The sequence below is a fragment of the Carassius auratus genome, chromosome 20 (genome assembly GCF_003368295.1).
Source record: "Carassius auratus strain Wakin chromosome 20, ASM336829v1, whole genome shotgun sequence".
NCBI classification, from domain to species: Eukaryota; Metazoa; Chordata; class Actinopteri; order Cypriniformes; family Cyprinidae; genus Carassius; species Carassius auratus.
In genome coordinates, this window is record NC_039262.1 from 15827864 (window position 1) to 15851781 (window position 23918).

At 35.9% G+C, this 23918-nt stretch overlaps 3 protein-coding genes across 4 annotated transcripts in view; all 3 read right to left on the reverse strand.

Moving 5' to 3' along the window:
• ppp1r13bb (protein phosphatase 1, regulatory subunit 13Bb) overlaps nucleotides 1-11261 on the reverse strand; it is a 50915-nt gene extending 39654 nt beyond the window's left edge. Inside the window, exons 1-2 of one of the 2 annotated variants that reach the window (XM_026291232.1) lie at nucleotides 10925-11261; nucleotides 10312-10407 (exon numbers count right to left, since the gene is read on the reverse strand). In XM_026291232.1, coding sequence (XP_026147017.1) covers nucleotides 10312-10320 — 9 coding nt within the window. In that variant the 5' untranslated portion in view covers nucleotides 10321-10407; nucleotides 10925-11261. The remainder of the gene's footprint in view (nucleotides 1-10311; nucleotides 10408-10924) is intronic. The other variant, XM_026291233.1, reaches the window with a different exon arrangement.
• A 5769-nt stretch (nucleotides 11262-17030) lies between these two features.
• Nucleotides 17031-18873, reverse strand: atp5mj (ATP synthase membrane subunit j). The gene is made up of 4 exons (XM_026291236.1): nucleotides 18821-18873; nucleotides 18119-18242; nucleotides 17811-17834; nucleotides 17031-17286 (listed from the first exon to the last, which is right to left on the reverse strand). Exons 2-4 carry the CDS (start codon nucleotides 18240-18242, stop codon nucleotides 17273-17275), a joined length of 162 nt encoding a protein of 53 aa, XP_026147021.1. The 5' UTR covers nucleotides 18821-18873; the 3' UTR covers nucleotides 17031-17272.
• Nucleotides 18874-20167: 1294 nt separating this feature from the next.
• On the reverse strand, nucleotides 20168-23059 carry rd3l (RD3 like). The gene is made up of 3 exons (XM_026195188.1): nucleotides 22771-23059; nucleotides 21486-21758; nucleotides 20168-20996 (listed from the first exon to the last, which is right to left on the reverse strand). The coding sequence occupies exons 1-3, from the start codon at nucleotides 22812-22814 to the stop codon at nucleotides 20630-20632; spliced, it is 684 nt and encodes a 227-aa protein (XP_026050973.1). The 5' UTR covers nucleotides 22815-23059; the 3' UTR covers nucleotides 20168-20629.
• Between the last annotated feature and the right edge of the window lie 859 nt (nucleotides 23060-23918).

Genomic DNA, 23918 nt, shown 5'->3' on the forward strand with positions numbered 1-23918 from the left:
AGAGAGCGTGTGAGTGAGAGAAAAGGAAAATCAGAGGAAGACGACGGAGGGAGGGTGCTTCTCTCATCAGAATTGTGAAGGGTGCATCATCAGGTCCCCTCCAGAATAAGGCTCCCTTGAGAAAGCAGATGGTGCACCACTGACCGGAAGAGGCTGATGGGTGCATGCCGTAAAGGATGGGACATAGATCAGACAAGGATATCATGACCTGTAAAAACTGTGAGTGTGAGATGTTACAAATCAACTAAACCGCACAGCACACTGATAATCCCATGATCAAACTATACAGGTTTACTAACATAAACATATGTGGGAGATTTTCCCAATCTTTTGAGATTATAATTGCCCTGATAAAGTATAAGTGAATCATAAAATTTTTGCAGTACTCAATTATACTCCAAGAAAATTTAATACCAACAATTCGTGATTCTTAAACCGGAACCTAGACCGAAACAATCTTCTACTTTCAAATATGAAAAAAGATGTGTTTATGTATTACTGATGCTGCCATGTTAAAAGGTTTAAAGTCATCAGACGTTGTTTAAACTTAATAAGATTGGCTTAACTTTATATTTATACAGGCAGATAACGCTGTGAAATTAATATAATTAAATTCAATCTGCTTTAAAGGAATAGTTTTCATTGTTTAGTCCATAGAATAAATAATAGAGTTTTGGGGCTTCATTGACTTTAATTGCATGGACAAAAAATTGTTAAAACATTCTTCAAAATGTCTTCTTGTGTTCAGAAAAATGTGGAACTACTGAGATGACAATGTTCAATTTTGGGTGAACTGCTCCCTCAAGAACCATCCGCTCTTAAGGTTTATTCAAAAATTCATTTGTCTGCATGTGCATGTTTAATATGACCTTTACAATGTTCAGTAATCTGAATGCCTCCTCAAAAGAAAAAGTGGACAATGCATAATGTATGATGACATCATGCATTCAATGTCACTGGCGGCATGAACAGGACGTACGGCTACAAATTTAATTTATGCCATAAAATCATAAATGTAGATCATTTCTCTTTATGTTGTAGTTGTGTTTATACATTTTAATCAGCAGACCTTCACTATGACATCACAGTTACATGTTCACTCACTGCAAAAAATATTACCGTAAATAGAAAATTGTGTAACTTGAGATCTAAATGGAGTGCTGTAATCAGCCCATTATAGAGAGGGTTGTGTGGACTAAAATCTTGGATGTTTGTTGACATCAGTGACGTAATGCTATGAGACTCTGGGTAAGTCCATTAATCAGTGTTAATATGACCTAAAACTGATTAAACAACTGTTTTGATTCCAGTTCCAGTAAAAACTCACTACAATTATGATGTTCTTCAAAGACAGCTCTGTCCCAAAGCTGAAATACCAAGTGCTTCCATGAAAACAGTTAGTTACTTAACATAAGGTCCAAATCATGCTTGTTGGCCTCATTATACTTAAATAATTCACTTTAATTAATAAAAACCCAAGTACCCAGCTCCTCAGTCCTTCCAGATTCAAACCCCTTGTGACGGTCACCATTCATATTTGAGAAGCTCCTCCATGCAAAGGATGACAGTTAAGCAGGAAGCAGGAAAATGAATTTGTAATGATCTCAATGGCAAGAAATGAAGGAGTAGGAAGAGAGGCAAAAATGGATGACATGAAACGGCAACAACAGCTTTTGAATAATTACAGACTGATTGTTTTATCTTGTTTTTTAGGCCAGACCTTTGTCAAGTTCCACAATGCATGTCAGAAATGTATTAGATATTAATCAAATCCAGTCATAAATAAATGTAATCCGTGCAAGCTGTCTGTACCTATAATCTTTGAAATATCTGCACTTCAATGCAATGCAAAATCAAACGTGATAACATATTCCAACAGGCTTAGGCACCTGTAGCCAGATATCACTGAAATATGAGCATTTAATTTCTACGCATACCATAGATATTTTACACTGTCCAGGTGATATCGATATTATATTGTGATGAGAAAAATAAAATTACAGGCAAAATATTTTAACCTTATACGACTAGACAAAGAGAGGGATTGGACACAGACCTGAAGATACTTTTTTTATTGTTCCACTGTTTTTCTCAAAAAGTGCAAACTTGTAACATGAGGTAGACCTGTATGAATTAAATGTTGTGCGTTTGAGTAGGTCAGTGTAACACTAAATCTTTCAGCCAGGCCCTTCTTTTGTATTGAAAAAAATTTCAAGCACACCCACACCCCCTCTCTTTTTTTGTTGAAAGTCTCTTAAAGGGTTAGTTCATCCAAAAATGAAAATGATGTCATTAAAAACTCACCCTCATGTCGTTCCAAACCTGTAAGACCTCCGTTCATCTTCTAAACACAGTTTAAGATATTTTAGATTTAGTCCGAGAGCTTTCTGTCCCTCCATTGAAAATCTATGTACGGTATAATGTCCATGTCCAGAAAGGTAAGAAAAACATCATCAAAGTAGTCCATGTGACATCAGAGGGTCAGCATCGAAAATACATTTTGGTCCGAAAATAACAAAGAGTATGACTTTATTCAGCATTGTCGTCTCTTCAGGGTCTGTTGTGAGCGCGTTCATGACCCTGCTGACCTATAATGCTGCTGACGTGTTTTCTGGTGCGCCCAATAACAGAGATAACACGTCAGCAGCGTCGTACGTCAGCAGTGTCACTGAAGTCTTGTGAACACGCTCACAACAGACCCTGAAGAGAAGACAATGCTGATTCCATTGATTCCAGGCTGGGGACCTATTAACATTGCTGGGTTCAGTCCCGGAACAAGCTCTGTGTAAACAAAAGCCAGAACCTATGGCTGGACAATGTATCGAACGATATGATGATGTGCATCTCACTAAAGCCGGTTCCATGATTAGCGGTAAATCCCCATCACCTGCTTTCAAATGGAGTGGCAGTTAATACACAGAGCCGTAGTTCACTGACAAGCTATGCAAAATCTCGTTCAAAATCACAGGCGATTCATTATATGAAGCGAAAATCGCAGGTATAGCAAAATCAATTTCAGGAAACAACATAATACTTGTAGTCACGTTCATACCGGTGTAACGCCGACCCCTAGCATATCAGCATTGTTACTATTAACTAAATAAGTAGAAATTCTTCGCTGGCAACTATCTGAAATGAAAAGGGTTTAAGGTAGAAGCATCAAAATGACTTAACCTTAAAGTGAAATAAAAAAGGCTTAACAGCAATATTTGAAACTAAATAATAAAAATGACAAAAAGCATTAAAATAATTTAAAAATTTAAATTAAAAAAAATTAAAATCCAAAAAAAAGGCCAATTCAAAAATCAAAATCAATAATTACTACATTAGCATATAAATAAACTAAAACATCATTGACTGCATGTAACTGCAACTGATAAGTCCACCAATGAGAAGAAACAAAGACATTTCTGGAAACCAGAAGTTGATTGTAAACTAGAGGTGCTCCGATCACGATCGGCCGATCGTTATGCGTATCTCCTCAGTAAAGCCGGTTTTCTAATCAGCGATTAATTCCATCAGGTGCGTGATTTCACATAGAGCAGCTGTTACTACACAGAGCCGTTGTTAATAGAGAAGATGCGCAAATCACGTTAATTTTCAGCGTTTATTGGCCCATCTTCTCAGTTAACAACGGCTCTGTGTAGTAACAGCTGCTCTATGTGAAATCACGCACCTGATGGAATTAATCGCTGATTAGAAAACCGGCTTTACTGACGAGATGCGCATTAACGATCGGCCGATCGTGATCGGAGCACCTCTATTGTAAACACCAGGCTAAAAGAAAACAGAAGGCCAAGTACAATTTAATGAATTTAAATCAATCAGTTAATTTTTCTTACATGGACTGAAACTGAAAAGTATTTTTGTATGCCGGTTTCCTTTAAATAAATTAAATCGCTCCATAAAATGATTAAAAACTTCAGAGACTATGAAACAGCATTGTGAAACAGGACAAATTCTTTATAGTCAACTCAAGAAAGAAAGGATCATTTGACAGACATTTCATAACTCATAACATTAGGTGCCCAGTTTCTAGGATTTCTAAAACATTCAACATGATTCTGGGGGTCATTTATGTTTTTAGCTTTCACAAAATAAAGGGAGAAGCTACAGCCACAAGAGGGAGAGGAAGATGAGGTTTTGTCTAGTTAAAATCGCCCCAACAACAGCGTGTTAGCAACTCAATACACTGGACTTCATTGGCTGCCTGAGTCACACGCACAGAGGATGAGATGAGACGAGAAGGGCCCGCTCTCTCGCTGACTGAGGCTGTGACACTGATGCCATTACAGAGCTGTGGGGCAACCCGCCATGCAGGGTAACCTCAAATTTCTGACAGCACATTCATGTGCCACTAACATGAAAGCTCATTGGTTGAGGACGGTTCCTCTGTTTGATCAGCATTGGTTAGTCCAGCTCAAGGAAACAAATGCGTCCTCATGTCCCAACAGAAATTGTCAAAACAATTCGAAGAGCTTCTTAAAACACCTAAAATGGCTGTGGGCGAGACCAGATTTAATAAGACACAATATATCAGACCGCATCAGAATGAATTACTGTTCTTGGAAACTACCAGAACACAAAACCACATTTCAAAAAGTAAATAGTTGGAGAAAATCTGGGTGACAAGTTAACCGACCATTCAAATCCTTGATTCTGTAACTTGCATGCAGGCCACATGACCAAACGGCACAATATTCGTAATCATTATAATGACCCAGAATTCATTTTATAGCTTGGAAACTATCAGTACAAAATTAAAAGAAAATGAACAGCTGCATCGGAGAACAGTAAATGAGAATGCAGAGGGGCAGGTCCGGCACAATGATCAATATGCCCTAATTAAAGCAGACACCTACTGTGTGAAACACTCCAGATTAGATGTCCAGCCCTCAGTAAACACAAGTCCTGGACATGTGCATACACACACGTGCAGCGAGAGCCACAAAGCAGAACGGCAGATGCAGATGAGGAACTGTCCAATGCTTTGAATTCATAGTGAATAGAGCAGTTATGAAGTGACACGTTATGAATCTTTCTCCTAATAGGAATGCTATCTAGCACACACAGTGGGTTCAGCTGAGGTTTGGCCATGGACTACAAGGCTGTCAATTCAAATAGAAAAATTAGCCTAACCTCTAGAAGGATGCATGGACCGTTTTCAGCTGGCAATAGTTGTAGTTTTAACTTTACAGAACATGTCTTGAGATGCCTGTTCTGTTGCATAACATTAACAAACATAGTGACATAATGCTGATTATTATGTAAAAAAGATAATTAGTTAAAACACATATGTGAGTTTAGGCATGAAAGTCATGTGGTTTAAATTCTATTTTATTTTAAAATAAAAGTGAATATTAAATACAAATACAATCATTTTATAGTAAACTTAATACAATTCTAATATTTTTGTTATTTTGATTTTACATTTCATAATTTTCAAACTAAAAATCTGCAAGCTTTTTTTTTGGCGGGTTGCCAGCAGTATGCGCTTCTGGGTTTAGCGTTGCCGACTGTAGGGCGTCAGTGAATGAAATGTCACAGTTTTGTATTGTGCTTTGTAAACAGTAGGGGGTAGCCTAGATTTATCATGCGATCACTGTGATCGGATCATCAGTCAATCAGGACATGGCACATCTACACTTGGCAACATAAACTGACTTTTCTATCTGGATAACTGATCGGATCGGTCTTTCCCGCGCAATATTTAAATAAGTCTGCAGAGAATGGCCCATTGCAAGGTCAACCTGATGTGGTTTGTGTTCTTTTGAAAAGCATTTTCAGTGGAGGGACATTTGACAAAATCAAAGATAAATGAAGGAGTCTCATTAGCACCACACACGGGTGTTTTCAGTCTTTTTTTCTGACAGTTCGCGAAAGAGGGGACGGCGTTTTCAGTGATGTTGACCTGTGAATGCAGACACGATGGCTGGATTTCATTTACATTACACTGAGATCTGATCACAATGCGTCCTCGACTATGTCTGGACCAGGACACGCTGATCTGATAACATTCCGATCAGAAGTGTGTTTGTCTTTTCAATGTGTAATTGGACAACATGTGGATACAGGTCGCATGTTAATGCCAAGTGTAAACGAAGCCTTAAGCCGCCTTTCCACTGTACATGACATTCAGACACGACTGTCACTTTTCTCCCTCTATTTCAAATATTTTTGTTGTTGAGTAGTCGTCTGATATAATTTGACCTTATTTAGAGCATGCAATAAAGGCGGATTGACAAGTGTGGTTTTGTAGCGCAAGACTGTAATTCAGCCCTCCTTGATGCAATTCAAGAGAAGAGATACAGTGCTCAGCACTGCTTCAGAGAAACACACCCAAGCCGAACCAAATGGCATTTGGATATAAAAATATATGACGCACACTTTCCTCTCAATAACGATTACTCTACTAGTCAAAAGTTTTTGAATGGTAACGTTAAGATTTTTTTTAATTTATTTTTTTAAGAAGTCTCTTCTGCTCACCAAGCCTGCATTTATTTAATCCAAAATACAGCAAAAGCAGTAATATTGTGCAATATTTTAACGATTTTAAATAATTGCTTTCTATTTGAATAGATTTTAAAATATAATTTATTCTTGTGATCACAGCTGAATTTTCAGCAGTCTTCAGTGTCACAGGATCCTTCAGAAATCATTCTAATATGCTGATTTGCTGCTCAAGAAACATTTATTATTATCATTTTTTTTTTCAGGATTCTTTGATGAATTTAAAGATCCAGAAATCTGAATTTATCTGAAATAAAAAGCTTTTGTAACATTATATGCAATACCATTCAAAAGCTTGGAGTCAATAACATTTATTATTACATTTTTAATATTATTAAAATAAATATAAAAATAATATTATTTCCCAAAGCTGAAGTGATTAGACTATTGTTATTGTTTATTTGTTATGTATAACAGTATTTTAACTAATTGCAAGAGCTGAATAATCAAATTCTATTAATCACTGAAATAATCGACGATTAGTCGATTAATCGTTCTAATAATCATTAGATTAATTGATCATCAAAATAATCGTTTGCTAATAAAAAAAGGTTATAAAAAGAGTCAATAATTATCGATACCAAACGATATGAAACATTATATGATTTATGAATTTTTTTCAGCTATATCGCCCAGCCCTATATCAGAGCTTGCTAAATTTACCCACAGGAGCTAACTGGTGTGGCAGGCAAAGGGAGTAAACAAACTCATCACTTATCCACAGGGCCAACCAGCACTCTGCCTGCTCTCTTAGACTATCCATAGAGACTGTGGTGCAGGTTCTGAATGCATCAGTGACCCTGTTTTCAGCTCACTACTAGCATATGGCGCGCATTAGTAAACAGTAGATGAATTAAGCGCTTCATTATATACATCACAGGAGCGTTTGGGGATGTGTCTCTCGAGTCTGTGTGTCTTTGACCTCTACTGAGGTTTGATGAAGTATGCTCTTAGATCTTCTCATCTACTCAGATTTGTGGCTTACACATTGCTCTAGTTCTCTAGATACAAATAGCCACTAGACAGTACATATGTAGGCATTTCCCATCATGCATCTGCTTTCCCAGCATAATAGAGCAATCTAGGTCATGGAGGAAGTCTCAGAATGTAGGCTCTTCACCACAGTCTTAAACTAATACTCCTATGCAGGCTGACTATGGAAAAAACAGCTCTCACAGTTCATTTACACAGACTGAGGATGTCTTCAGTATTGCAGAGAAACCAAAGAAATACATCCCATTCTTTATCACTCACTCTGTGTAGCAGTTATATGCACACATGTGTAGCCCCTGAGGTGCAATCTAGATGGTTTTACATACAAAGAGCCAATAAGGCAAGAAGTCAATTTGCAAAATATAGGACCATAATGTAATCTACAGCTCTAACCTTATGATGAACTCAACCACACCCTGCTGTGAGTTTGCCATTTACCCCTCGTTTGGCTGTTTCCATGGCTTTCAGCCAATTGCAGCACAGGCAGCTTAGAGGCTGTAGCTACACTTGAACAATGCCAACATCAGCACAGGGAGAAAGTGTAGGGGCTTCAGCAAGCAGGAAACTGAACCTAACATCCTTTGTTTGAAAGCTGCTGCAGATAATCATGCTTTCAACAGTACACAATTAAGGCTATAGTTTGAATCAATAAGTAAAAAATGAATGGTGTGGTACCTAAAAGCAATTTTGCAATGAAGATAAAAGCAAACAAATCAAACATTCTATTAACTAAACAGTAAAAAAAAAAAAGAAAAAAAAGTAAATTTAAGACCACCAACAGTAGACACTCCATGTTCTATTGTTAAGGCAGAGTCACATTGTCATGTGAACTCACTGTGCTGCTTGGTTTGAAAGTGACGTCTTTGTGTTTCTTGCATCACTACAGTTGTGAAAACAGACCTTTCGCATCCCAAATTTCATTAATGCAACCTCACCTTTTTACTGTTGCATGTTTCCCCTTTAAACATCTTGGAAAAGATCTGTGACAATGTGTGCAGTTTACGGCCACCACAAAAATGCAAAAACTAAACTTCGGGCTAAAACAATGTTATAATGATAAACCACCCACAAAAGCACAATGCTGCTGTACCTAAAGCCTAAAGTCTTTCCCACATTATGCTCCAGCTTTCAGACCGTCCAAGTTTCACATACAGCCCAATTTCCGTTAGCGATTAGAACATTGAAAAAAAAGGTCTTAGTTCTAGAACAGAACATCCATATGTTCTCACAATCACTGAGAACAAATGTGTGTGCTCTTTTCACTTTATAGACAGGTACTACTGAGATCAAGCTACCACCCAACATCAATGACAACATTGCATCAAAAATTCATTTAAACCTACAAGACAGACTGAAACACACCTTTTTCCTCCATAATCCATATCAGTACAATCACATTTTACTTTGTTTAGTCACAACCAATCAGATCCCTTCCACACTACAGCAAAACAGGATATTATTCAGATGTCATCAAAGGATGGTTATCATGACTAGCAATCTGCTCTCTGCTGAAAAACTCAGTTTGGGGACACATTAGTGTAGCATTAAAGAGGAAAACGGAAATAGGAGCATACATTTCACGTGGTGCATGAGTTACTAGGTACATGTTATGATTGTATATTGATTTGTCAGTGAATAAAAAAATAATAATAATAAAATAAAAAAACAGGTGGAGGATATTAAAGCCATTTAAAACCTGACAAAGATTTGATTGGTGCCCGACTACCATGAAAATTATTCTAGATAAGAAGCGTGGTTAGGCTGCGATAACCTAATAATTACTCAGATGATCCACAGCTGTAGAGGAGGCAGTAAAATACTATTTTGTTGATAAATGTAAAAAGTTGTGGGATAAATGTCCTCAACAAGGTTATGTTTAATACGAAGCTTCCTTTGGAGTTAATGTGTGACCTCAGTAATTCACCTGCAGGGTCTAAGTAAAAAAAAAACACAATGATTTTCTGTGAAACTATTTTGAAATAAAACAGATTATGAATACTAAATGTCTTGGTAAACATTTATTAATTCAAAAATGTTGGCTAAAGAAATCCTCACATATTTAAATGGATGTGCATGCTTCACTATTTTAGTTCCTGCACATATGAAAAAGTTCACAACGGAAATTAAAAAACAGCTCCAAGCACCAAAGACCCTTTGAGAACTGAGGGAGGGACACACAACTGTCAATAATGATTTAACATTAATGAAACTATTAAGCCATTAGTCTGAAAAAAAAAAGCTAAAGCATTCTCCTAACGAGCAACAGCACATCAGCATCATAAAACTAATAGCTGCCATTAGTGCACAGAGAAAAAAGGAGATTGACTAAAGCCCTGTCACACAATAAAGTTCCGTACTGAAACTGTTCTGTAATGAAAACTCATTGTGTCCCATCTCAAATAGAGGTATTGTACTTAAAAAGCTAAATGATCAGTGAAACAGCAAACAGCACAGCATGAGGTAAAGATAGTGTTTTTTCACTGTGGATATTCCCATCCACAGCCCATTAACAGCTTTCTGAAAATAAACCCCATTACGGATCCCCTCCAGGCAGCCCACAATGCCATTCTCAGCAATGATAAAAAGTCAAACTAAGACTTTCACGCTAGAGTAACAAACCAACATACTGTACACACTTTCCAAAATGTAGTAACATTAGGTCATAAAAAACACTAACGTTACATAAACACAGAAGCTTAAATAATCAAACTGATGCCTCACTATCTAAACCATAAAAATAATCTGACAGATACAACATTGTTTGTTATAACTCACTGGCTGAGAAAATAAATGAAAATTAATACTTACAGGCATCATTTTTGCTTGTGTCAGAGGAACATCTGGTCTTCAGCTTCACTGTGCCTTTCACAACATCCACAAGGTCCAACCCGAGATCACAGCCCTCTGTACATCAGGAAAACAACTTCATTCGCACTATCATTGACACATGGATGTCCACAACACCAACAAATACAGGCCAAACAGGCCACGGCTCTGTACATCGTGTTATTTTACTTTAAATAATGTTTTACCGTAACAAGCAACTGGTCACAGGCAACATCTCCTTCAGATGACCAGAATTAAAGAGAAGCTTTCATAGATTCGCTAAACTGAAGAACAGCGGACTGTGAAATGGCAGATGTTTCTATGCGAGCCCGTTAACTCATTCTCTCCTCACAATGAATGAGTTCTATATATCGTGTTTTGAATAGAAACTAAGAAGTCTGAAAAACGTTCGTCATATTTAAAGACGTTTATTCCGCGGAGTTGTACTCTATCCGCCCTGTCCGTTTAAACATGGTCCTCACATCTGTTAGCCAGTTAGCACGAATAGGAAAAACATCTGACGTTAGCTGTGCAGTAAATCTTAATAAACATCAGGAATATACACCGACAGTGGATAAAACTACGTTATACTTACTTGTCACGTGTAGATATATGCCATAATCTTAAAAAAAAGATACCAGAGGTGTTCCTCGTATCCTTGCGGAGTGAAAGCAGCAGAGTATCGATTAACTCGCGAGATAACGTTAGCTAAAGTAGTTAACCTGCTAACCGAAGTCGGGTAAAACACTGCGTTACTCGAGGCGACTGGGAGTAAACCAAACCAGAACTCGGGTATTCCTCTAAATGTAGTCGTCTATTGGTTTAATATATTTTAAAGCACCAAAATAAAAGTAATACAAGTAAAGCAAACCAGCTAGAACCCTCCTGCCCGTTTATGTTTCGCATTCCAGTCCAGATGGTGGCGCTGTTGTGTTAAATGAGGGCACTCGCAGACCTGGAATGACGGGAATGTGACTTATGGATGGATGGTTGTACAGCGGGTAAAATATTTATTTGCTTATTTATTATATTATTTATGATATTACTTACAAATAAATAAAGGGTCTGTAATGTTTATGGTTAGATTTATTTTAATGGATAGAGTCAGAACACCCCCCCCCCCCCCAAAAAAAAATAAATAAATAAATAAATAAAATAAAATAAAAATATTATAGGTTAGAGCAATATTTGCATTTCAATGAGTGAAATAAGTATTTGACCATCAACAAACCAGCAAGAATTCTGGCTTCCACAGATTGGTTGTGTGCAGAGTTGGTACGCGTTACTGTAATTTGGCTACTTTTCCCGGTAACGCAGTAAATCCGATTCATTTTAAATTTAAATATGAATAAAGTAATTTAAAATACACAGAGTCTGACATTTAACCTCAAACCTCTTTGCTGGTTCATAGAACCACATTTCTATGTATCTTTTACTTTCATGAAATAATATTTGGATACACTATTAAATCAAATTCAAATTTATTAACATATTTTTCTAAACATATAGCATTTTATCTCAGCTGCAAAGGCTGTGTCTTGTTATTTGTTTATAGAATAACAGTTAGATTATCGAATTTGCATAACTATAGCACACATGCTATTGAAATGTAAGCACATAAATCAATTAAATGCACAATAAGTTTTTATATATTTTGCTGACTTGTGTACTTATATTATCACAAATCTTTCAAATAATGTTTAAATCCAGAGAAATGAGCAATTAAAAAAAAAAGGGCTGTGACCATAGTGTCATTGTGTCGCCTGCCAATTATGTCATACACATTTGATTTCCGGTTTTGTTTTGTAGAACATGAAAACACCAAAGCCACTTTAATATTGACGACTGCACAGAGTAGCATTATAACATAGCATTATAAAGTGTGGCATAATAAAAGCTCCACTGCTTTCAAGCCGTGTGTCATGCTTGTCTATTATTAATTGCTTCAACAGCCTCGTGACCCTATATACAATGATGTTAATAAATCTTTAATACAGCTCATCCATGAACATGATTTCCACTGGATTGCTTCAGCTGTGGGGATGAAGACGACCACTCCCATGATCCCACACCCAGTCACGGCATCATCTAACTACCGTATTTTCCGGACTATATGTCGCACTTTTTTTCAAAGTTTGGGTGGTCCTGCGACTTATAGTCAGGTGCGACTTATTTATCAAAATTAATTTGACATGAACCGAGAGAAATGAACCAAGAGAAAACATTACCATCTACAGCCGTGAGAGGGCGCTCTAATGCTGCTCAGTGCTCCTGTAGTCTACACCTGAAAACACAAAGCGCCCTCTCGCGGCTGGAGACCGTAATGTTTTCTCTTGGTTCTTGGTTCTAAATAAATGCGACTTATAGTCCAGTGCGACTTATATATGTTTTTTTCCTCATCATGACGTATCTTTGGACTGATGCGACTTATACTCAGGTGCGACTTATATTCCGAAAAAGATGGTACACCTTTGTTTCTTTAATTGTTTTAAATAGGCACCCTTTAGCGGCAAAAAATACTATTCACAAAAACTCTTTTATTTAAGCTTTATGGGTTGTGTCTTGTAATTGTTTCCTATAATGAAATTTAGATGTTGGTTTTATACACAAAAGTGTAACACAACAAAAGTTATTGAGAAAGAGCTCTGGAAGCTTCCCAAATAGAGTGCAGTACACTGTACGCAGTACAGAGAATTACATAGCAGTTGCTTTGACTAAACTTCATGTTCAGAAATGTGAATAAATAAATTACAATTTCAAAGTGTGTCTTGTTACTAGTTGATAGAACAACATTTACATGCTGGTATCATGCACAGAACTACAGCACAATGCACAATGTTGAAATGGCAACAAATACATCTATTCATGTCTAAATACACTCTTCTGTCCCAATTCTAAAAGGTGTGTGGTGTTACTGGTTCAGAACAACATTTACATGATGGTTTTAGTTATGAAACTGCAACACAGCAAAATCGATTTAAATTTAAGGACTGAGCAAAAATCTCACAAAGCCTTTCATAGATTGTGAGATACACCGCCCCCTAGAGGAACATGTTGAATTTGTTAACATTCAAACTTTTAATAAATTAATTTAAAATGCATACAGTTTTCCATCTCAACTTCAAAAGGTTTGTATTGTTACTGATTCCTTGAAGAACATTTTGATGGTGGTTTTAGCCACATAACTAATTGAAGACATACTTTAGAAAATGAAACTAATACATAATTTAGTTAAATAAATAAATACAATCTTCTATCTCTGCTTCAAAGGATGTATCTTGATACAGATTTCTAAAAGAAAAATTTTCCTGTTGTTTTCATTGTCAAAGAGATGCAGAAGTCACACTATTGATATTCAAGAATAGATTGCGAAACTTTTCAATGAGTCTCCAGTATTACTGCCCCCTAGAGGAAGATACTGCAGTTTTTGACTGAGTTTGACATTTAAACCTTTAATGAATTAATTTAAAATCTAAATGATCTTCCATTTCAACTTCAAATGGTGTGTCTTTGTTTCTAAATGAACATTTCAATTCAGGCTTTACTCTCATATGTAAATCAAGACATGTGCCATTGAATTTGATAAAAAGTTCACGAGTCCCTTATTTGTCCTGAGCAGTTAAACTGTCCATTATTCTTCAGAAAAACTCTCCAGGTTACATGGGAAACATATAGGTTTCTGTCAGGACAGTACTAAACAAATAACATGCATTTTGTGTGATCCTTCTTACAAAACAAAACATTAAAGTTAGGGCTGTGAATATTTGGGAAGGCAGCAATTCGATTCATGATTCATGGGTTTTCGATTCGATTCAAGAACGATTTTTGCAAATTTAGAATGATTCAATTCGATTCGATTCACAATTAAATTAAATTAAATTTGATTATAATGATTCGATTCTGCATTCTTTAAGTGCATTCAGAGGATTTAAATGTTTCCCCCTTTCTGTAAATGCTTAGTCAGGGGGCAAATTACAGTAGCCTTTATGGTTAGAGAACCATATGTTAGATAGGAAAAAAAAAACTTTTGTCCATTGTTAAATGCTAGTTTAATAATGCAACATATTTTTTTCCTAATGACAATTTCATTGTTGACAATTTGATAATGATTGTTTTATAACTACTTTTCATTATCTATTATTTAAATTTTCTGCACAGAGTAAGGTAGAAAATATATTTTATAGTTTCTGTACTGTAATAAATGATGTCAATTAGCACTGCATCATTCATAAATTGTATATATTGTGGGGGTTTTCAACATTTCTTCAGTTCATTCTGCTTTTATTCAGCTGTAGTAGTAATTTAGTGTGTATATATTTTGAAAGCATTGAATCGCTATAGAAATCGCGATTCATTCAATTCTCAGCGTTTTGAATCGATTACTGTCCGAGATCGGTGATTCACGATTCAAAAACCATGTTTCAAGATCGATTCATATGAATCGTCAGGGTTTGTAAGAAAACAAGTGAATCGTTACACCCCTAATTAAAGTGTTTTTAAAGAAACAAAACTCACTCTTTGAAAATGAGCTAGAAATTAGATTTTTTTAACTAGTTTATGTTTTGGTTTATCAGTTTAATAAACAATTTAATTGGCTATTCAGTTTCAACTGCATGTGTTTTCTCATAATCCTGTGACTAAAACCAACATTAAAATAAACCAGTAACAATACACAGCTTAAGTTGTGATGGAAAACTGAATACATTTAAATTGATTTAATAACAGATTTAAATTTCATTCAATAGCATGTGACCTGAATTACACATGAGAGTAAAACCTGAATTTAATTCAATTTAACCTGAATCAGAAACAAGACACAGCTTTAGAAGTTGAAATAGAAGACTGTAGGCTATTCATTTTAAATAAATGAATTAACCAATTTGAATTAAATTCAATAACATGCCTCCTGATTTACAAATGAAACTGCATAGAAATGATCTTTTAGGCCAAATTAACAAGACACAACTTTTGAAGTCGAGATGGAAAACTGTATGCATTTTAAATTAATTTATTAAAGGTTTGAATGTCAAACTCAGTCAAAACAACTGCAGTATCTCCCTCTATAGGGGGCAGTAATACTAGAGACTCTTTGGAAGGTTTCGAAAGTGATTTCTGAATGTCAGTAGCGTGACTTCTGCATCTCTTTTGACAGTGAAAACTACTGCAAAAAAACATTTTTTTTTTAAAGAAATCTGTAACAAGATACAGCTTTTGAAGCTGAGGTAGAAGATTGTATTTATTTAAAACTAAATTATGAATTGGTTTAATTTTCTGTAATATGTGTTTATTAATTACAGTTCTGTAGCTAAAACCACCATTAAAATGTTTGTCTAATCTATAACAAGACACAGCCATTGAGATGTGTAATAAAACTGTGTGTTATACATTAACTTAATAAAAATTTGATTTTCAAATTCAAGTCAGAACAACTGTAAAACAACACTTTGCCAGACTTATCTTAATTGTTGAATTTCAATAGCATGCTTTATGTTATAGTTCTGTGACTAAAACAAATATATAAAAAAAAATTATTATAAAAAATAGTAACAAGACACACACCGTGAGGTTGATACAGAAGAGTGCATTTATTTTAAATGAACTTATTTATTGGTTTTAATGTCAATACCTTTTACTTTTTTTGGTCTCATACTTCTGTGAAACCACAAGCATTAAACTGTTCTCACAACGATCCGGAATCATCCTACTTCATAACCACTGGATTATGAAATGATAATAATTTTTTATATTGTTTTTCTTTTATTAATATATTTATTAATAATTATAATATAATAATAACCATTATCGCATTTTGTTTATAATATTTATTATTTAAATTCAAGTGAGCGTTATAAGTGTTTGTTTTTATATCTTCCAAAGACCTTGCTGCACAAATTTCTCTTTTTTTGTTAATTGTAAATATAAATAAATAAATAAATAAAATAAAAAAATCTGATGGGAAAACATTAATCGTTTTATCCTTTACATGTACTTTGTAGACGGTCCCTAGCTAGCGTAAGCGCTTGCTCACTGCCCATAGTATGTATTAAAAAAGGGTCGCTGCTGTTAGAGACTTTAAGGGTTGCAATATATCGAGGAGGTGTAAAACAAATAAACTGCGATGTGTGTTCAGTTCTACGTTCAAATGCTTTTCAGATAAGCCATTTTTTAAGAATGGGTGATGGATGGGTCTTCCAGCATGACAATAACCCAAAACATACCACCAAGGCAACGAAGGAGTGGCTCAAGAAGAATCACTTCATAATTTTTTTATAAGTGGGCAAACTTACAAAATCAGCAGGCGATCAAAAAAATATGTTCCCCACTGTATGTGTAGTCATTAAATCTGGAGGAAACATATTAGTTTGTTGAGGAGTCACATTAATTGTTAGGAAGCTTGAAACTAAATGGTTATTTTAGGAATGGCTTTACTTGCAGATGTTCAACCTGGCATCATGAAATATAATCGCTTATATTGCAGATATATTTGGGAAACAGTTACAGGACTTCTCATTTGTGTTGAAGCTGATGTGCTGGACATTCATTCAACACTACATATCATTAACTAATCGACATAAAATGTCTAAATTGCAAAAACAAAAACTGTGCTCTTATAAAACATGAAAGTCGTTAAAATCACTATTTGTGAAAACTAGGTGTCCTTCAAACAAATGCAAGCTATTCATGTACTAAAGCCATTAAAACACTTTTTGCAGGACTTCTTTTATTGTTTTATTCCATAAATTAACAATCAAACAGTTTCATGTTTGCCGATATTAATTTCCTGCAAGACAGAGTGAAAGACTACAAAGCAGTGAATTGTCCATAGTGGGATCCAAATCAAGCGGTTTATTGTTTACATAAAACAAAATAGGAATATCCAGGGGAAGTTCTTCAGGGGAAGATTTACAGTGAGGACATGGGGAATGACGAGCCGGTGGTCCAATCAGTGGGCAGGCTCTGGGAGACAAGGAAAGTCACATTAGATACAGAAAGTTTTTTTTTATATATCCCATAAATAAGCATTTTTAGCAAAGCCTCAAACTATCCTTTAGACCAGCGGTTCTCAATTCAAGTCCTCGGATACGTTTGCTTCGAGCTGGTATCATGGCGGAATATCCTGTCCACTTCTCAGGGCACTTACGTTCGAAATGTGCAGAGCAGTGGGTCGCGAGGACTGGAATTGAGAACCGCTGCTTTAGACCACGGTTTGTGCAAGAGAACCCCATCCTAAAATTTTAAACACAGCTATATACTTTCATGTATAAAGACCCAATGGGGTATGTGTCGAACACCACCTGACCAAACTGAAAAACAGGTCTCATTGCATCTACTTGTTAGAAAGTATAACAGCATTATGAACAGATGGTAATGTCTATGGACATTTAAGGCAATCAGTTAACACATCTAGTTTTTTTATTGTTGCTATTTTATTCAATCTTTATATCAGAATGTTAGTGAGAAGAAAAGAACTTCAGACTTACTTGACTGCACTGCTTTCTTCTTTCCTGTAAAACAGCAATATTGTTGTTTATATTTAATAAGAAAATTAACAAGCTCTAAACTCGAGTCTGTTACAGAAAACTAGAAACTTCCAAAAAAAAACAAAAACTGTCTATGAACATGGGCTGTGCTTAGAAGACACATAAGATAACATACAAATTAATAATTTACTGACAAGAACAATCTTTATGAAGTTCATTGATATAATGTACCACAAAATAAATAAGGGTTTATGACATTTTGACAATGCACACTATTAAAGAGCTCTTCAACAAACTTGACCTCTCACCTCCATATGAAAGTTTGTAGTACATGAAAGTCATGATTCCTACACCGACCCACATCTCCTGGTATGCTTTGGTGTAGTAGGGGGCCACTTTAGTCCACCAGCCACTGAATGCAGCACCTGCCATCTAGTGATTAAAACAAGGATAAATGAGCATTTGTCTAAAAGGCTTCAAAATCATGTAACATTGCCATTCATATGTTCGAACGTGCAAATGTTATAAGGACGCCCCATAGAGTGACAACACAAACAGCACTTTTAAGGACATTAATCATTTATTCACAGACCAGCTCGAGAAAAATTCACAGGGGGTGCATGACGAGGTCATTAAGATGGTGACAAAAAAAATCCCATTATTTGACTGTCAATAAAGCGAGTTCATGCCAATCTCAGTTCAGTTTAAAGATAGCGCGTCACTTAAAAGGCAAATAAGTTAAGCTCTTTTTACCGTCCAATATAAAAACAAAACTACCGCAGAGATTATGAAAATCATTCCGAGGTTCATGTGTGCCATTCAAGTGTCAAGCCTGAGCTATTAACCAATGTTGATTCATTTAAGGCGCTCAGCAAGGCCTTGAAATATACAGTCCAATAACCGAAACAAATAATGTTTTAAACGACAGGGGATCTTCTTGAAATGGTCAGTGTTTATTTTAAACCTGCAAACTGAAAACATTTACATTTATTATAAGAAAACATACTCACCTCTAGTATATAAGTACTGCACTGGACCACTCGAAGAAGGTCACTGTTCAGCGAGAGCTCTGTAGAGGAGACAGCGGAAGATCTTTGTAGATTTCCGCTGTGTAATTAAAAGCACCGGCACCAAAATAAAAGTCCATGTGTGATTTTTTTTTTTTTTTTGTAACGCTTTGATTTTTCATTGTCAACATTGGATTTTCAACTGGATGAAAATGTAATTAAATTAAATTATAAAAATATTAGCACCACACAATCGATAGTTGGATCTAAAAAAATATATATTTTTGGTCTAAAAAAAGAAAACAGTGTCTTGTTAAAGCTGACTTTGCAACACTGGTGTAAGAAATAATAACTATAAAAATACAAATTAAGTTTTGTTTACATTTAATTGTGCAGGCATTTCAGTGACAATGGACATGAGGATAACAATAAAACAGCGTCCACAGAAGCAAATAAATAAAATGAAGCATGTTACAGAAACGTATCAGTATCTTTTCTTTTTCTTTCTATAGTAGAGACAACAACAATAGAATATGCAGAAAATGTGATAAGACAATACTTATACAATATACTATATTTGTTTTAGCATTTGCAGGCTATTGACTATTGTAGTAATAAACGCATTGTCCACTCTGTGATTGAACTTCATTTTGTCTAACCTAGTACTTATACAGCAGTCAAAAGTAATTGTCATGTTTGCATTGCTTATGAACATTCCTCACTGTGAACAACTACCAAAACTGTACTTTGTCTGCCACCTCTAGTCCATGCTACATGACGAACACATCTGTCACTATATGAAAAAGGCAAGAATAGATTGCAAATAGCATGGGAGACGTGAAAGTGCTACTGTAGGTAGTTCATGGGTATATGCAAGCAAGCAGGATCAGTGATGCGGAAAGGCAGTGGTGCAGTCCTCTCCCCTCAGGCTAATCTCTGCTCTGTAATTCAGAAATATAACTCTGAAAAATATGTTTGAATATCTGGGTTGATTGTTCTGGGTGTATGTGCTAATATGCGAGTGCTACTGTCAGTTTGATCATTCACTGTAGTCCCTGGAAAGCTACAGCACAAAGAAAATGTGTAAATGTAATTAGAAACAAATGCACACAAATACAAAGGCAGTTATAAAGTTAGACAACATTAAAGCAATTGTTCAAAGAACATTAAATGATCAGAATGAAAATTCTGTAATAATTTATTCAGCCTCATGTCATACCTATATGCTTTTATTTTGTCCATAAAACACCAGGGGTTTTTTTTATTTATTTTTTTACTTTTTTTAAAAAAGAATTATGATGTTATTTACATTTTATGGATTGAAAAAGTAACTACCCCCCCCCCCACACACACACCTTATTGATTGAGTACAAATAGATTATGGCTCATCTTCCAAATTTTTTCATCACATACATCATCCTGTTAATCACTTTTGATCAGTCTAATTTACTTAAACTTAAGAACAGGATTTGATTTTCCAGTGCAAGTGTAGATCTGAGACCTAGGGAATTTGCAAGCAGGAAAGACACAGAAAATGGCAGCATAGACTTTTCTCATGAGGAAACAATTATTTAAGAGGTGGCGATTTCATATGAATTTGTAAGAAGTGATTTGTATGAAAATGTATGCTTTTTAGTCAATTTAAAAGGCTTTAAGTTAAGGTCCACCCCTAAACCTAACAATCAGCCTGATGCAAGGAGATCATACAAAAACACAAATGAGAAATGAGACTACAAATTCATACAAATTAGCCATCAATTTGCCAAAAATAAAATCGTTATGAATTGCCATGAGAACGTTAAACTTCTAAAATCACAATGTGGTGCTGTAGGCCTCATAAGCAAAAGGATGGCAAAAAGGCAGATTCCAATCTCTGTGAATGGAATAAGGGCAGGCAGCACGCAAATGTTTATCCACATAACTAGAAATAGTAGGAATTTCCTCCCTGTGCTTCCCTGACTCCTCTGATAAAGAACTAGATACATTTCCAACAATACGATTTCTGTCATCACTCTCTGTAGGTGGACTCGGAGCAGAAAGAATTGTTGATGGAGCTGAAGTGGGTGGACGTCTCTGCATGCCGTCTTCCTGTCTCCTCAGGAAGTCTTTAAGAACTTTCTTGAAGACACCCACCAGTTCCCAAGGAGGGATGTCATTGTGGGCCAAAAGATCATGGAGCCTGGGAGCAAAAAATAAAACAATATTCAAGTAATATCACAGGAGCATAATAATCACAGTTGTGCTGATATTTAGATCAACTTCATAATTGCGAGTACTGCTTTTGTTCAGAGATGACAAGGAACAAAAAAAGATGCCGTGGCCATGGATTAAGAATTTGGTCCCTTATCTTATTAATTTGTAATTTTGTTTTAGTTAAAGCATGGCCAAAATTTCACCAAATTAAAACTAGGGAACGAATAAGTACAGTGTGGCCACAATTTACTTAAAATAAGAGAATGAATTAGTAAAATGTGGCATTCATAGTTTGTGGACATATAATATACTTTTTTTTCCACATGTTGCATGCAGCACTCCATGATTTTATAAACCAGTTTATTTATTAATAAACAAGTGTTTAATATTGAGTAACTTTAATTTGAGTCTGTTTTGTCTATTTTTTGCTCTGGCACTTCAAAAGTGAGAAATCTTTTTTTATTTCGAGTCTTACCTGGAAAGTACAATGGTAGTGTGTGAGGGTGGGATGCGGCCACAGAGGCGCTCTAGCTGGCGGTGGTCAGAGGCAGGTATAAGGGCTAGCAGGCTTGGGTATGCTGGGGGGTGATGGTATCCCATAGTGCCATGGGAAATGCAGTACTGGAACTCCTCCTCTTGAACCTGAAGTACTCTTTGCTCCAGCTGCCAAAGCATCTCACGTAGCAACATCCGACCTGGGCCTCCACATACATTTGTGTTGGGCCAACCTATGAAAGGCATAGCTGGACTGCAGTGTAGGGGTAATAAGAAAAACATTGTTGGTGTAACATGTGGCTAAAACACTGTATACCCAAGTGAATTTCTTCTTAACTATCATCATCCTCCGTAAATGAACTGTGACTGTTCATAAAGAGCTTGGTCTTCAGTAGACAGTCTTTCACACTGTATTACATCAAGCTGTGTAGTCCATCCTGAACTGGCAGTTAAGTTAATTCATCAATGTACACTTCTCCCATTCAAGCAAATTAGCATCTGCAGGACAGTTTTATTTTATTTTTATTTGTCAACCAACACATATAACTATGATAAGTAATGATGTAAGTAAGCAATGATAAACAATGAGAATGAGTCATGTTGAGAAAGCCTCAGAGCGCACTTCTGTTTGAAAAGCCATGCTAAAAACAAGCTAGCCTATTGGACGGTCAGGCATAAAATGCACTTCACTTTAATTTAGCATAGTTGTACAAAGCACTTGACATTGCTGGCAAATTTCAAACTATACCATGCTGAAATTAAAAAATGAACTAAGCTGCTGGTTGTGTTTTGGAATATGGTAGCTGGTTTCAAGCTGGTAAGGCTAGAAAAAAGTAGGTTAGCTGACTGACTAGTCATCTTGTTTCGAAAAACAAGCTTAACCAAGCTGGTTTGACCAACTGTAGATGGTTTGCTGGTGGTCCAAGATGGTCTGCCTAGATAATGACCAGCTAACCACCATCTCGGCAAGCAACCAGCTTTAACAAGTAGAAATGTTTCAAAACATTAGACCTAATTTAAACGAGAAAAGTTCAAATGGACAGAGATATATAGAAATGGTGCTTTGAGAAAGACTTTAGATTGAATGGAGAGGTAGAGAAGAGGACAAAAATCAAGGCAAAATGAAAATAGAAACAGAAGGAGACAGACAGAAAGGCGATGGATGGTGCAGAATTTAAATGAAATGATTCACCACAATTGATATGGGTTAAGTTTAGCAACAGAGGTGAAGAATACAGTAAAAATACAAAAAATAACATTTTTACCTTGTGGGTCTTAGAGGTTGAAGTCCATGATGCTTTGACTCCATCTGGTACCACCAAATTGCATTAGATAAAGCAACAGAAAGAATTAAAAAAGATAGTAAAATAAATTAAGTGTTTAAACAAGAAGAAGGACAGTCAAGCTGAATCAGAGCAAAAGCAAGGAAAGAAAGAAGAGAAAGTGTGTGCCAGTGACACGCAGCAATGTGCAGATGACTGCGACGGGCAAAGTTGAGATGAAGAATGTGAAATTGTCCCGTCCACTGCAAACTGCCTTCTGTCTCTCTGATCTGATAACCCAGCCCACTCTGACTCGCATGCCTTCAAACATGCATTAACACACACACCATTTCAGCTCATATAACAGAAATAACACTCAACACAAACACTGACAGATATGGTTTGAAGTATGCATACTGCTTTCCATCTTTCAATACACTGTCATGCATCCTACAGTCTTATATTAAGCTTGAATATCATGCCTCAAAACCTGCCTAGGGTAAATCAGTCTGGGGTTCTTGTTTTCCACAGTAAGATGCTTAATGCAGTGTGGCAGTCAGAGTAAAATTATCTGAAAAAACTGAACAAAATGCACTCTGTGTCAGCATGTAATGTGACCCAGTGCCAAGGGGAATAATGTCAGAATACAAGGGAACAAAATGAGAGTTCCTGGTCCACTCAACAATGTGACACGCAGGTGAATAAGCCTGTATTCTTGGGTGGAAGATGATGGTTCTCACATCATGGATTCTAAATAATGGATTTATCGAATTAATACAGATATATATTCAGTCTGAGAAGGTAATTTTAAATTAATCACTGTTTATGGTCTTTAGAGATCCTTTGTATCCTTTGATCCTTTGTATACTAAAAACAAAGTTGTGTGTGTGTGTTACACTTCACATTTGACTGGAACAGCCAACATGATAGTATATGATTTGTTTGCAACTGTAATGTATCCAGCACCATGAAAATCTTAATAAGGCAATTAAATATACACATTAACCAGCACTCTATTAACTATATTTGGTACAAGCATGGTATGCTCATGTTTGTGGATGAAAAGCGATTATGCTCATAAGCATTCATCACAGATTGCAGTTGGTGTCCATATGGAAGCCTCTGGGAAGGCTGCAGGCTGGATGGTCTTC